The sequence below is a fragment of the Mycteria americana genome, chromosome 10 (assembly GCF_035582795.1).
Source record: "Mycteria americana isolate JAX WOST 10 ecotype Jacksonville Zoo and Gardens chromosome 10, USCA_MyAme_1.0, whole genome shotgun sequence".
Classification (NCBI taxonomy): Eukaryota; Metazoa; Chordata; class Aves; order Ciconiiformes; family Ciconiidae; genus Mycteria; species Mycteria americana.
Window position 1 is genome coordinate 6642299 of NC_134374.1, and position 15825 is coordinate 6658123.

At 37.7% G+C, this 15825-nt stretch overlaps 1 protein-coding gene across 4 annotated transcripts in view; it reads left to right on the forward strand.

Annotated features, from left to right (window-relative positions):
• STAG2 (STAG2 cohesin complex component) overlaps nucleotides 1-15825 on the forward strand; it is an 83138-nt gene that overhangs the window by 27633 nt on the left and 39680 nt on the right. For all 4 annotated transcript variants that reach the window (XM_075512733.1, XM_075512732.1, XM_075512730.1 and 1 more), the window contains exons 2-4: nucleotides 10798-10942; nucleotides 13014-13092; nucleotides 14268-14429. In XM_075512733.1, the coding sequence (XP_075368848.1) occupies nucleotides 10899-10942; nucleotides 13014-13092; nucleotides 14268-14429 (285 nt within the window). In that variant the 5' untranslated portion in view covers nucleotides 10798-10898. The remainder of the gene's footprint in view (nucleotides 1-10797; nucleotides 10943-13013; nucleotides 13093-14267; nucleotides 14430-15825) is intronic.

Here is a 15825-nt window from a genome sequence, read left to right on the forward strand (position 1 = left end):
TATAGGGTACACCCTGTTCCAGAATGCCTCTCTTGGAGTGGGGGAAGGGGGAGGAATCATAGCACATGTAGCTTGTTTAAGAGACATCTGGCACTACTGCTCCTTTTTTCTTTTTTTTTTTTTTTTTCTTCTTTTAAAAGGAAAATACAGGAAAAAGGATGAAAATAACTACCTTATCTCAACAGCTTTTACTGTGTTGCTGAGCTAATAAGTGCGATAGTTGTAGTTTTAGAAATATTTTCTATGTATTGAATGTTGCTCAAGTAAAATATTTACCACAAATTATGATACTTGCATAATGCAACCAGTAAATTTTCAACAAAATACAAATTTAGCTGTAGGCTATAACTGCCTTTTGAAGGAGGAGGGAACTACTAGCTTTATTTACGTGATGGATTTACTTAAGAACAAACATGTAAGGGTATGCTTTTGGTATTTTTTTCTTTTTAGATTAAATGAAGAAACCTGAGGTTTAATTTTGCTTGATTTAACAAGCTGTGTGTTTCGTATTTTAGATCTGTGTGGAATGTATGCTCCTGTATCCCTATGGTGTCTAATGAACAGTATTTGAGAGACTTATAAAGGAAGATAATCTCAAAAGGACAAGTCTCACTAACCTTTGCTTCCCAATACTTTATACACATCAAGAGTTTCTCAGTATTTGTCAGCTTACTTAGTGAAATGAGTTTGGTCTCTTAAAAAACTGGTTTTAATACTTTTTCTTCATGTTAGCTTTCATAAAACAGGCATAGTATGTTATATCTCTCCCAGTTGGCGTAATTTGTTACCTGCCACAAGTAAGCAATTACAGAGTTGAAAGCACTTATTGATTTGAATAATGTCAATATTTTTGCAAGTCTTAGGACATATACAAGTGGCCATGCTGGTTTCCTCTGGATGCTTAATGAATGTCAATAGCTAACTCTAGGTCTCCGTACATGAGGCTTCAGCACCTCGCCCACAAAATTCTTTTAAGAGGACTCTGTTTTAGGAAGAATAAAGAAAAAGAAAGAGAGGGTGATTTTTAGACTTGGTGATGATAATATGGTGGGGTTTTTTTTCATCTGGTAATTAATTCATTAATGGGTTATTAGCATTCTGCATTGTGGATATATTCAGTTCTCTAAATTGTGTGGGGGAAAGCCATGCACATCACAACTGCTGTTTCATATAAAATTAGTATTCAGTGCTGCAAATCTGTGAACAAACCAATTGGGATTTTAGCCCAAATGTTATGAGGGAGAACAAGAACAAAATGTTGGGTATTAAAAATCTTCAAGTTATGACTGAGGATGTATGGAGCACAGATGTTCTGAGGTTGGCAGAATTGCAGAGATAACTTTTTAATGAAAGATAACAAGGTTTTTATCTTTATTTCTTCTGTTTTAGAGGTGAAGCCAACTTTTGCATACATGACTAGTTGCTTGAATTTTATTTTGTAAGGATGGTTATTTAGATTGATTGTTGAAAGAACCATAATCCACTTAACGAAAGGCTTAGGTTTTTAGCTGTCATACTGCTGGGTTTGGATGCAGCACAATATTTATTTCTTTTTTCTTAAATATTCCTTTTCCTTTCTGATGGCATAGATTTTTCATTTGAGCCAGAGAAGGATGGATGACTGCTCTTGATTGTTTACACAAACACCAAGGTAATGGCAGTATTTGGAGCTTCACTATAAATAAGAGTCTTGTACTGCTGTTGTGAGACTGGTAATGACGGTAGTCATCCGACTGAGAGGGTGACAGGAGAGCGCACTGCCTTGGGGTGCAGAGCAGCTGCATTCCTGCAGGTGGCCCATGGGGAACCCGAGACAGTGATGCCCTTTCTGTAGTCCAGGCCTGTTACGAAGAAAGCAGGTTGGAATGGGGCATGAAGCATTCTTACACACCAAGCACCCGCATTTCTCTCTCTTCACACCCCCCACCCCCCCCTTAAAAAAAATTATTTTAAAGATCCAGTTGAGACTAATGCAGTTTGACTTGTGCTTATGTTCTGTTCTGTTTGTTTCTGTGCTGGACTTAGTCTCTTCAGTTATCGTCTGGAAGCAGTTCAACCATTTTTATGTGGTGTGAAGCTTCAGCTTATAAACTCTGGTGGATCTCAGCTGACAAAACACGGAACTGAGCTGGTTCTCCTTTTCTTATCTGAGACGGCTTGGGATCACAGTGCAGAGGAGTACAGTGGGCTCTTGAAAGGACTATCGAAGGTGCGCTATGACCTGGGCTGATATGAGCTGACTCTGGGAGATGTGCTTGAGAGATTTGACTTTCCGCTCTTTAGTAGTTTTGTTTTATGGGGTTTTCCCTTATTGCAGTCATCTAATATTGACTGTATCTTATAGTAGCAGCTGATGCTATTGCAGTATGTACTGTGTAGTACCCCCTTCAGAATTTATAATCAAATGCAGTTGTTCTTAGAAATGCCCAGGCAAAGTTTTGGGCACAAAGCCCTGGTGACCAGGACTTTTCAAAGGGGAAAATCTATATGGTAGGAGGGGAAGCTGAGGCTCCTATAAAGCAAGGCAACTTGCAGGCTTACATTGATCAGTGGAAGAACAAAAAATAGAACTTGCCAGATGGGATACCTTGTTCGTTGGAAAACCCTGCCTCTGCTGTGTGTACTGAAGTAATTCATTGCTGTTGGCTGCACATTTGAACAATGCTAATTCTGTTCTAGGCTTTCACTGTGTAGCTGGTTACCTGCTTGCTGTGGATAGTGTGCGTGCATCTTCATCCCTAGCTTTTACAAGAGCCAAAATTTTGAGGAGGTGTGCAAAGGACTACGCTTTTGAAAAATCAGTGTGCAAAGGGGCATTTTGATCTATTCTCTAGTGTAGTTTGGAAATTTAGGGCATTTAGGCAGCTGGGAGGTGTGCTTGCCTCGTATCATAAATGAACTAGTACTTTTTTGGTTTGTTTAAGTAGGTGTATGTGGCTTTTTTTTTTTTTTTTTTTTTTTTTAAATCTTGGTTGTCATCTGACTTGGCTTTTATTCTTCCTAAGAGCCTCATTTTCCACGCAGTCAGACTGCAACATCTGGAAGCCATCTCTTATTTGGCAGGGAAAGATGTGACAGACACAATGAGGTGTAACTTCTACTTTTGTTATCTTACCTTTGCCTTTTTTAAAAGACATCCAAAACCAAACCTTCTTAAAGATGTATGGGAATTTCAGGTATGTTTTAGCAAGACTCAGCAATACTGTTGGGCCGAATAGTTAGAGAGTAATATAAGTATTTTTCACTTAAATAAGGGTAATAGTTGCATTTATTGTACAGCTGATTAATTTTTCAGTATTTTGTAATGCTTATATCAAGTGTTTTAAACCCACATTTTACTGGACACTGTAAATTACTAAATACCAATATAAAAACCTCATATGATTCAGACTGTAACAGTATATTTCAAAATAGTATTTAACTTATTGCATTAAAGATATCGATATTATTAGTGGTACTTTAATGAGTAATCCTATGACTGTGAAGCACTGTACCACACTCTCTTCCTTCCATAATAGTTGTTCCACATGTTTGTTTAATAAAAACAGCAGAAGTCCAAAAAATACTTCTAATGAGAGGGGGACTATTTGATGTTGAAGTTGAGGTTGGCAGAGTTATTAGGATGGTACAGAGGTCCTTGTATGTTATTCACTTTTCAAGTCTCAGCGTGGGGTAAAGTCTCAACCTTCACTTTAGGTTTTAGGCTGACTTTTTTCATGTGCCTTTTAAATATTCCCCCTCCCCCCAGCCTGTTTAAGCTTTTGCTTTCACAACTGTGAAAGCAAATTTTGCTTTGTATTTACTGATGTATGCATTACCTCTGGGGACCTATGTTTTCCATGTGCTTGGCTGTTTCCTGGCTGGTCATCATCTCAGGTTCTGGCAGTCACCATCAGCTGTTAGCTGGGCTTCTCGTCTGAAGGCTGGTAAGAAGTAAATGGTTATGTAGGTATATGTGCAAGTCTGCTATGTAATGAAAATGTAGGAAATGCATGTGAAAAAGGAGTAAGGAGAATGCTTTGAGAAGGAGACAGCTAAGACTGGGCAGGTGCCTGATGAACTTACAGGTAGAACATGCTGTCTCCCTCTGATGCGTGGGTCACGGACGGGCGAGGTGCTTGCCTGCAGGGCTGCCTCTCCCCTTGCAGGTAGCCAGGTGCATGAGTAGCAGCCCAGTGGGGGTCTGGGCCGTACTGCCTGCTTTGCCCCACCACAGCCACAGAACAGCAGAGTGCTGGCTGTGGCCCCTCCCGAGGGAAGGGGAGGAATATTAGTAGTAGCTGTGCAAGGACTCCACACGTTTGCTACTTCTCTTCAATATATCGGGTCCTGTGTCACAGCAGGGCTCTGCCACTGCTGCTGATGCACTGACATTGGCAAAAGCTCGTCATTGCTTTGTTGTAAAGGGGTAGAGTTCAGCTGCCTCGGATACTGCATCTAGTGACTTGTGTGGCTGCAGGATGAGTTGATTCAGCTGGCTGATCCAATGGAGAGCTAATCATGGGGGGAGGAAATGGTTATGTTTTCATAATTTGCTTGCTGCTGGTTCATTTGATTGCTAGAAGGGAGCAGAAACTTTCCTGTGTGTTTGGGGAGTGGGAAAGAAGACCAGACTACTGCTTTCAGCAGCAGCCCACAGTGTCAGAAAAGCATGTTCTGAGATGGCTCTTTCCCACTTAATCAGCAGACTTGTTGCATGAACTAAAGAGCAAATATCATAAAAACTGAATAAAGAGCAGGCCAGGGAATAAAAATGGTAGTGTGATGGCATAATATCAACAGCCACCGTCACATTGCTTTTTTCATTTTTTGAAAGATGAAGAGAAAGAGAGATGTGTGGACGGAAGTGGTGTGGAGGGGGGGTAAGAGGCTGGAAATTCAGAAGAAAATAAATCGTGAAGAAAGAGACGGAAAAGATAAGACCTGTGTAAATTAGGTCATTTAGGTTCTTTGTTGGAGTGTTAACTGTTCAGTGACTTTGGCACCATGGACTGTTATTGTGTATACAGACCATGTCTCTGTTGGTAAGCGTGGAAGAATGTAGATTGATGATGTCTAGTTCAGGTCTTCTTGTAAAGGAATTACGAGACTCATTTGTTAAGCAAACAGCACAAAAATAACCAAGCATCTAAAGGTATTAATTGCATTATTGTTCAGTTTAGTCTTGATTATGCTATCATAATATGATCAAAACTGCTGATATGGTTATAACTAAATCATGTTAAAGTACAGTTGTTACAATACAGAATGCTACTTGAAGTAGGTTTTCTGTGTTTTACTCAAATTACAGAATTGCTTTAAAGCTTGTTGGCACCTGAAATACTAGGTTGTATAATATTAGTAGAAATAATGCACATAGAAATGACACACTCTTTCAGGCCTGTAGGGAATGTCATGCAGTTGCTCAAATTCTTGCTTAAAAATCCACTTATGAAGATGAATGCAAGAGTAATAGGAAGAAGCATACTTATTTGGGGGAAAAAGACCCAAACAACCAAACCTTATTTTATAAAACAAAAGTTTTTAGACATATCCTAGTCTCTCAGAAAAGGAGTGAGGGGCATAATGTAGTTGACAACAGCTTTCTCTTCTAAAATAGTTAAGGGAAAATATTGGACATACTTCTAATCCTTTGTTTAAATTTTATCTGACTAGCATTTTAACTGTTGCTGCTGCATAATTGGTTCTGAAGCATCAGCATCTCTCATTCATGGATAGATAAATAATTCAGGGATGAACTTTAGCCACACACTTCAGCATCACAATTGTAGAAGTTCTGATTTTCTGAATTAAGAAAGTGAGGTTCTTGATTTTACAGTTGATTAACTGAATTACAGGGAAAAGTCAATACATGTCTGAACAGCCGTCCTGCATTTTCAAAATCTTTGTCCTGGCCCTGTAGCCATTTTTAAACTTTGCATCTCTGCCTTCCCAGAAAAATGATAACTGCTTCACTCGTTTGCCTTATAAAACTTCCAGATAATAGACACCAAGCAACAACAACAACAAAAAAGGTGCATGTGCGGGGAACCCACCCCAAACCAAAACCCACCTACCTGAAACACCTTGCTGTGAGCTTGTTAAATAATACTCTAGTTACTGCATTTACACAAGTGTATGTAACACAAGGTCCTGGGACAGATCTTGTGATTCTTTATATTTTGTGTGTGCGTGTATGCATATTCTTTTGACAAAGACTGCTTGCTGAATTGCATTAATGTTTGTTTAGCCTATCTCTGCATGTAATAGAAATTGTGAGACGACAGGTAGCACTCAGCAGCTGCTGATCGCATATATGTCGTTGTGTGAATTGTGCTGGTAAATTTTCTCAACTTCTGCCAGATCTCAGCATTTGGCCAGTATATTTGAGTTAATCACAACCATACCTAAATTAATTATTCATGCATTAGGGAAAAATAACCTTTTAGAATTCAAATCTGTTTTTCAGTGAAGATGCATTTGAGTTCTTCATAGTGTTTCATGCTTAGCTCTTGCTTTTATCAGTCAAATTATTTAAAATGGAACCTCCTTTTACATTTAGAGGCAGCAACATTATGTGATTAGTGTGTTCGTGGACTACTTCTGTTGTTCCAGTGGTGTTTTAGTTCATTAACATTTTGTTAGCAAAATTTAAATGGCAAGGTACAATAAAGGGATACATTATTTCTGCTGTTAAAATGTATTTTTAAATTCTTCTGCTTGCTTTTTGAAAACTAAATACTCTGAGTAGTTGTACTACAGCAGCTGTATGCATTTCTATCTTTGGAAGAGTCATTGAATCAAAACGTATATGCATTTATTTAAGAAAAGACACAAGAATTTTCTGGTGTCTTTATGTAATCTAAATATAAATCTAAAGGAAATGCGCTACAATATTATTGCAATTTTAGCAATCTATTATAAAGTTTATTGCACAGAAATAACTAGGTCAACCTCTGGATGACCTGTCTTTTGGAGTTTCTTCAGTTAGCTTTAGGCTAGAGCTCCACCTTGTGATCTTTCAGCAGGATACATTTTCTTTTTATAGTTAATAATTTAATTATGATTTCACAAAGTTGAGTGACTTCAGAAAGTTTTCACAGACTTGAGAGATTTCAGTATGTGCTTGGGAAAGTTAAAGTTGGAATTCTGTGAACACGCAAAAAAAGAAACTGAAGAGGAGCTGCGTTTTATGATGCACTTCAGTTTAGATTTAACTTAGTAAAATAATCTGCTTATTAGAGCACATTTAGTAGATAACGTAGACTTTCACTGTTTGGAATGGCATCTGTGAGAATTTCACTTTCCTCTTTTCAGACTGCACTGTGATGAACTTGGTATATTTTAAAAGTTCTGCTAGGATGCTTATATGGACCGTTTCCCTTTCTCATTGACTTCCTAAACTGAGTCCTTTGAATTGAGTCATCAAGTACACGCATAAAGATGTGGCTGGCAGTAGTCCTGAATTTCCAGAAGGCACTTACTGAGATCAAGGATAATGGGAAATGACCAATGCCAGTCTTTTCCCATACCAAAACAAGAGAACATCAAATAAAATTGGAAAGTGATAAATTCAAAGCAAAGAACATGCCTCTTGGTAGTATGGAGTTTGGCTGTGGGAGTTCTTGTGTAGAATACCATCGCTGCTGAATATTGAGTTCAAAAAGTAATTGGAAATATTAATGGAAAATATTGATAAAGGGTTATAAAATACAGGGACAGCCTCTCTGGCTGAAAAAAATCCCTGAGTTATTTCTGGATGCCGGGAAGGTATTCAGGGAAAACATCACTAGTAAGAACAAAGCAAATGTGTTCTTCCTTGGGCAGCTTCTGTTGGCCACTGCCAGAGAGGACATGCTGGGCTAGGCTGACCCTGCTGGTTGAGAATCAAAAGTCTGTGTCGTATTCTGGATGTATGTAAATCTTGTAAAATTGTCCCTTACTGGGACAAATGCAAGGGGTTTTTTGTCATTGCTGGAGTTTGAGCTTGACGCTGGTGATCCCTTACAGTCTTACCTCATGTATTCTTGCAAGCCGTTCATCTGTAGCCACTGTTTTCCATAATACCGGTACATAGCTGTACTCATGCGGGCCAAGTTTCTTCTTCCTTCAAGAAAAACAATTCTTGAAACGTAAATCTTAGTGGCTTAATGCTTCAGCATCTAGCAAGAACTTGATATATCTTTCCCATTTTATGAGGTGATTCTGACATGAAAGGCCATGTGTTCTTTCATGTTTTGTTGTTTGTACTAAGATGAACAGTTCTTACAAGAAGTTCAAATTGATACAAACTGCAGCGAGCTAGTTTTGTCAGTGATTCGACTCATTTGATGTAGAAAACATATACTTTAATAATTTACCCATCCTTTTTCATGGTTTTGTTACTAATTTTTGTCCTTAAAATGTTTCTGTGACTGTAAGAAACTTTATTGAGAATTTTTTGCAGAATTTGATAGGACAATATATTTGCTTTTCATAAAAGGAACTAAAAGTGTGTTAATTCTGTGAACAAGTGGTTAACTTGCTTTGTTTCTCAGTACTTTCAAATTTTATGGAATAGGTAATTTTAGTATTGTAAATAGGTACCATCAATGAGCCACAATACAAAATTTGCATGTAAGCATCCTGATTGTCACTTTAGTAGATGTGTTGCTTCTCAACATTGAAAACTGTAAACTAGAAAAAGTCAAAAACCAACATGTTGATAGACAGGCTGAACTTGAAACTGAGTAGTGTGGTTTTTGAAGTTTGCATCTTGCTTTGCACTGGGGCTGAATCACAAGTATGGCTCCAAAAAGGACTTGTGTGGCTGGATCTCTTTCTTGTTCATTTTTTCCCCCCTGTTATCTCTTCTCCCCGTGCCGTCCCTCCCGCCCCGTACACCTCTGAGCAGGTGCTAGCCTGATGACCAAGGCACTGAAGTGTGCTGTGGTATTTTTCCAAATTCAAGTTGCTGACAGGAATCAGAGCAAATCTTTTTTTAGAAAAAATATTATATATATAATCAAAAGTGTAGCACATTTTGATACGTTACCAACTGTGCATATAGTTTTACAGACAGCCTGGGTGGTATAGTAGCTCCTTGTCACCAAAGAAGGGAGCTTTACTCTTCCCTGCCCTATTCACGGCTACACAGTCTTGTGTTTTCCATGCGTTGGCTCCGGATACCTGCTGTCGAACCAGTTTAACTTGATAATCCAGGGGAAAAAAATTCTTGAGGTATATTTTGCCGATTTTATTGGGGAATTGAATCAGGTGATACTGAATGGCAGAGCCTACAAAGATAAATGGCTGGGGAAGGGACGTTACCCTTCCTGTGAATGATTGTTTGCTGAAGAGAGTGTATAAATGGAGCAGGAGAGGATGAAATGCGCACCGGTCACATGCCCGTGTGGCTTTAGAGAAGGGAGGAGTGGGGTGACAAAGGTTGCTGCCATTCTGTAGCAGCAATGTTTTTGATGCTTTTTATCTTCTACTATGTTTTGGATGGAACATGCTTTAGTAGTTGCAGACAACCTTGAGATTCACCAGCTTATCTCAAACTTCCTCTCTTTTTGCCACTATTTCTTTTCACTCTGGTTCTCTGCTTTTATGTAATTGTGTGAAATGTGAAGAAAGAGAACATAATAAGTCCAGGGTTTATGGTTTCTCTCGCCTCTCTAAATTCTGGAAGCTACAGTGGCCCCTAGCATTCAGAATAAGCACTTGCAGGAAAAAAAAAGTACGGCATCTGTCTACATACTCAATTGAAATGCAGTCTCTGAAGCATAGCTACCAGACATTAAGCAACATGTGCTTAGCATGCTAAAATTAAATCTTTCTCTCAAATACCTAATCACTTCAGCAAGCTGTAGAGTCAGCAGACTTTGACTCTGAAGCTTTTTCTCATTGCTATTGTATCTTTAAAATACCTGAGCATCATGCTTTCTTAATTTAACTGTAGAAAAGTTAGCCTGGGGCAGAAAATTGACGTAGAAGACTTTAGCCTGCATGGTTAAATCTCACGTTTGAAGTATCCAGTGAGTTTTTTTCCCTGTAAACATAGGAAAGCTAGATAAATAACAAAATTTATGAATAGGTGGTAATATTACAAATAAATTGAAAAGCAAGTATTTCACAACCTTATGATTTCTTGTTAAAACGCTATGCTGTTTCTGATGTTTTTTCTTTATAACATGTGGATAGTATTATCTTCCGTGATATTCTTAGAGTCTTGTCAAATGCCTGAGATGTTAAAACGGTTGTAAGCCTGGTTTATCAACTCTGGAAGACAGGGAGTTCTGAAACAGCTGGCTAGGTTGTAAGAACTTGTTATAAGAGCTTATCTTTGTGGAAAATGTCATGGAAGTTTACAAATCACAGAGTTGGTATACATAATGTCCTTAAATGTACACATACTGTGCTTTAAATTTAACATCAAATCTGGTTTTGGTTTGGTTAACCAGAAATATGCTAGTGTTGGCAAGTCTGGGCTCTGCTGTGCATGGTGTTACAGTTCAAACTTAAATCTAGTATAGATTTAGAAATGAAAGCTATTACTTGCAAGGTGTTAATGAAAACCATTCCAGTTTGCTCATCCTATTCAGATAATGTTTTTTTGCCAAATGTTTTTGTATTTTGTTTTAGTGTGGTGCTTTTAAGATCTGTGGAGGTACTTTGTAGTAAGATCATGGGAGGAGTGAAAAATACAAAATCTTTAAATAGGAAAAAGCTTGGTTGGAAACAGAGGGTGGCGTGATCTAAATTTTCTGTGTTTCCAACTTTTTTACCCCTTCATATGTGGAAAAATTTTCACTGTATTTATTTATTTTATTACAGAAGTTGTCCACCACAAAGGAAGAAAGAAAAGTAAGCTTGTACTTCAGACTGGTTTTTGAATATCTTTCTAATACAGTGGTGTTCCAGAAGATGATAAAGAAATGATAGCAGCTCCAGAAATACCAACTGATTTTACTCTCCTTCAGTAAGTGTTTTAAGAACTTGAAGTTTCGTTTTTAAATGTACTGGCTCTTTTTAGTGTTAATACATGTGGTTGGTTTTCTCGTGGAAACAAGGAAACAAAATGAGAGAATAGGGTTCTAGATTTTTTCCTGGTGACGTTGATAAAGCATTGTCTGAATTCTTTCTTGAGTATCCAGTGGTAATTCAAATAAGTATTTTAGAACTGCTTAGTTATTTTAAATCAATTTTTAAACTTTGCTAGTAGGAAGCTATTGTGACAGACACTTTTTTTATTTATGTTATGTACTTCTCAGGATTTTGTCTTTCAAAATGAAATGTTTGAATGAGAAACTCTTTGATTAGGAATACAAAAAAAAAAAAGCTTCCTTCATTAAAGCCTCTTTATATAGAGAGAGGGAGTAGTTGAGGTATTTACCCTTAATAACTGGGGCAGGTTGCCTAATATTTAAAATACCTAATGCCAAATGCTTTAGTTAAAGCCAAAGTCTTAGGTTCCCTCAGGCATCAGTTCCTTGGTGTTTATGACATAATTTTATTAGCTCACTAGTCTTCCTGCAGTTTTGAAGAAACAGACATCTGAATTTCCAAGATTTCAAATCAGGTATAGATTACATTTTGGACAGAGAAATAAAGTTGTTATTTTTAGCAGACCAAAAGAATCCAGTTCCTCACCTTTTCATTGTCAAGAAATTGGCATGAATACATTTCAACAGACTATTGAAATGGATTAAATTGGTATAGAATCTAAAAAGATACAAAGATGTGGTTTTGTATCAATGAGGTTGGTTGTGTGGGGGTTTTTTTCCTTTTGATGACAAATAAAGGTAAATTGGAAGATTGTTTAATATGGAATACTGTTTTTACAGCTGTTTGTAATGGTTTTTTACTCTATTGGTATAATTCATTGCTTAGTGAAATGTTTGGAATTTGTGTTCTGTTTTTTCCTGTGAAAATAAGAACACCTAGGAAGTTTTGACGAAGAGATTATTCTCACCTTTTTCTTTCTCACACCCACAGCTTGGAGACTTTTTCAGTCCCTATCAGAGTACATAGTCAACAAAACCAGAAGCAAAATACATGTTAAAAGGCAGAAAGCTCCTTTCAGACACTTGCAATAGTCAGAGACCTTAAGTTGCTGGATTGTTGTAGAATGTTATAAATAAATACATAGGAATGGGTCTCCTGTGCCCCCTGGTCATCTTTATGATTGCATTGTTAAATTGAATCAGGAAGTATGTATCGGAAATTTGTGATAGCAGCTGGAATTCATCGTACTGCATGTATGTGTTTAAACAAGATCCAGTAGCATTAAGTTGTATTCTACAGGAAATGTAGAAATTGAGAATATATAAGCTAAGCATTGTTTAGTAATTCAGGTGATTTCACACCCCACCACCCCTCCCAATCAATGTTGGCAATAAAGGATTTGTATATCAATGCAGCATATTTTAATGATGTAGGAAGTTAAACAAATGAAAAAGTTTGTATATGGTTTACGATCTTTTTACCTTATAAGCTTAAACAAAGCTACAGGCTGTCTCTTTGATGGAGAAACTTCACCAAAACTTCTTTTCTGTACCTTTCAACATAAGTGTTTACCTCTTAACTACTTACTTAGTTTCTAATAGCATGAAGAGATCTGCTGAGACACTTTGGTTATGAGGGAAGGTGGTGGTTTCTTTTTTTGCTGTTGGGTTTTTTCCTCTCTTTTTATTTTGTTCGGGTATTTGTGGTAGATATTTATAGTGCGCTCTGCTTTTTGAGATGGCGTAATGTTTGTCACGTGCCAAAAGCAAGGTTCCCAACCTGTTGCTATTTTCTACCCACCCTCACATCTTTTAACCCCACTGTATGGCTTTCTGGCAGGTAAATTGTTGGGAGGAGGCAGGGCAGGGTGCGAGTGTGAGGATATGCTCTGATCTGTTCCTCGACAGTAGACTTAAGCAGAAGAAAAAAGCGGTTTCACTGTTAGAGTTGACTTACTGGCCTGAGAGCATAATGTGGCTTTATGTAGTATATTTAAGAATGTTTCTAATGAAATGTGTAAATGGTTTGTCTTTTTATCCTTGCAGGGAGTCTGAAACACACTTCTCTTCTGATACAGACTTTGAGGATATTGAAGGAAAAAACCAAAAACAAGGCAAAGGAAAAGTATGTTCAGTTTACGGGGATACTGAAACGCTTCTACTGTTACGAACTGAAGAGTTCAGCACTTGCTTTGAAGCTGAATGAGCTAGGAATATTTTCTGAAAATGCGAGTGTTCTGTGAAGAGTTCATATTTGTATTTGCATTGAAATGCTTCATCTTGAGTATTTGCATGATATTTCCTAAGTGCTGTGAAGGCATAAGGGAAGTGGGGGAGAAGAAGATTAGCTTTGATTTGATTAGTCTCTCTGCATGTGTTCCATCCTTTACTTAAATTTGGTGCTAATACAGTCTCTTTTGGTTACTGTCATTAATTCTGGCTCTCTTTTTAATTTGAAAAGTGAACAGAAACCAATAATTCACTGAAAAGGGTTTTTTTTTTTAATAGGTCGCAGACGGGAGGTTACGCTACCCAAGTTGGGAGGTCCAAACCCAGTTAATAGCCCTTCTCCCCCTCATCAGACAGGTGTCCTCCCCGCCCAGGTGGCTCCTGCCCTCTCGCTGGCTTGGCACCCGCCACACGCGGCTCCCTCGCTGCCGTGGCGCAGGCAGGCTCCTGCACGCCGGCTGGCCTGTGCCGTGACTACCTTGCTGGGCACCCCATGTACCTGTACCAGTAGAGCGTGCCCAGTTCTTAAGAGGTGGTGATAAATAGTTCTATACAACAGTCATTTAATTTCTGTTTAAATTTTTTTTCTTTCTCCTTTCTGTAAGCCATGCTTGATGTGGGGAATCAAATACAAAGACACCTGTCTGTTCTTCCTCACCCCAACTTGCCAACGTGTGCTCAAATTAAAAAACAAAAGGTTAATGAATTGCAGAGGAGACTTAGTGGTGTGTGTTAAGGGAATTGCTGTAGCTGTTTTCAATAAAATATCTATAATCTGTTTTACAGTTTAAACATGAGAAAAATCTTTGTGTCATACAATGTCACTAATTGCATTTTTAGTTGCTAGAAGATTTTAAATGAGGGAAGGAGGAAATGCAACCTGTAGAATTCTCGTTGGTCTATGTATCAGTCAGGATCAGCTATTATTCTCAACTTTGGATTTTAAATCTGGTTCCTGAAAACAAAAGGCCTTGTGTGTAGTTGTCATGGTATGAATAGTAATTTATTTTATTTTTTTTTTAATTACTACATAATACCCAATTAAAACTTCTTGTGCGTATATGATTGCAGACCTGTAAAAAAGGGAAAAAAGGACCAGCAGAGAAGGGGAAAAGTGGAAACGGAGGAGGGAAGCCTGGTGGTCCAAATCGGATGAATGGACATCACCAACAGAATGGTGTGGAAAACATGATGCTGTTTGAAGTAGTTAAAATGGGCAAGAGTGCTATGCAGGTAAGACTTGGGATAGATATCTCTATGACTTGGATGAATATACAAATTAAATATAACAGTATTTTCCTGTACATATGATTTAATAAAATGAAGCCTAAAGTAATTTTTTCCCTTCAATTTGTAGTTTTTAGTTCCAGATTAAGATTAAAAAAAGTGATTGTGCATTGGTAATGTTTGAATTTGAATGAACTGATTTTTCATTTTTAAATGTTAGGCATGAATAGTCACATATATAGTGAAGAAATTCAAACTGTGAATCAAAGTGAATTTTCAGTATCCTGAATGAAGAAAGGTTATTTTAGATTACATGACTTTAAAGTCCTTTTTGTGTGGCTGTAACTAAATACAAATGTGGTTTATGCCTATAGCTGTCATAGAACTTAGCAAGAAGTCTGTAGTTTGTAGGTGCTCCCAGAGCTTAGGTTATCTGGAAAGGAATAATTGCTTCTCTTCTCTCACCCCAAGTAAAATCACTGGCTACAATTTAAGGGTTACTCTTAAAATTTCCTTGAAGTTGACTTGGGTAATGTATATTGCAGCACTCTAATTGGGTGGAATTTGGGTCAGGAAATTTTAACCTGTCAGAAGTCTCTGCATTAGGCACTGTCTCCACTGTATTTACTAATAGGACTGAAGTCAGTCTATTAAGAAATTTGGCACTTTTTTTTAAAAATTCAGTTAAATTAGTAAAGCGTTTGCTTGACTGTGTGAATCTTCCAGTGCAGAGAGGGTTAAAGTGTAAGCCTGTCAGCCATGAAGCCTTCCCACTGACTCACTCATGTGACTCCTCAGCAGTGTTGAAGAAAGACTATCTTTGGGATTGAAAATCTAGAGTTTACAGCTTCTGTGATACGCATGCAGGAAGCTGGGTCTATATGCAGTCCTCTTGAGATTTGCAGGCTCCTGCATCAGAGCTGGGAACCTTGAAGCCTGAATTCCTTGGCAGAAATTTATTTCAGACTTTTTAAAAAAGAACAGACTACTTTGATGTATTTGCACAGAGAAATTGTGATATTTCCGTCATTTGTTTTGTTCTGCTGTATTTCAAAGCGGGTGGAAAAACTGTACTTTTCTAACTGTTGCTGTGTGTGCGCTACATTTTCAGCCAACTATTAGCAGTTGTATCTTCATGACATTTTAACTGTTTAAGTTGATATACAGTCAAAATCTTTTGCTTTCCAAGAGCAAAATGGACCTTTGCCAGCCCTGATTACTCTGTTGAATTGGGGAATTGGTACCTGGGTAATAGAGCGAACCTTAGTCGATACTTTTTGTCAAAATTAAGGAAGAAAAAAATTCTTAAAGTATTTCTAAAGTAAAGTCCACTTCAGCACTCAGTGTAAAAAGTTTTCTCCATGGCCCTCAGTGCTTGCTTACCTGAAAAGATGTTGATAAT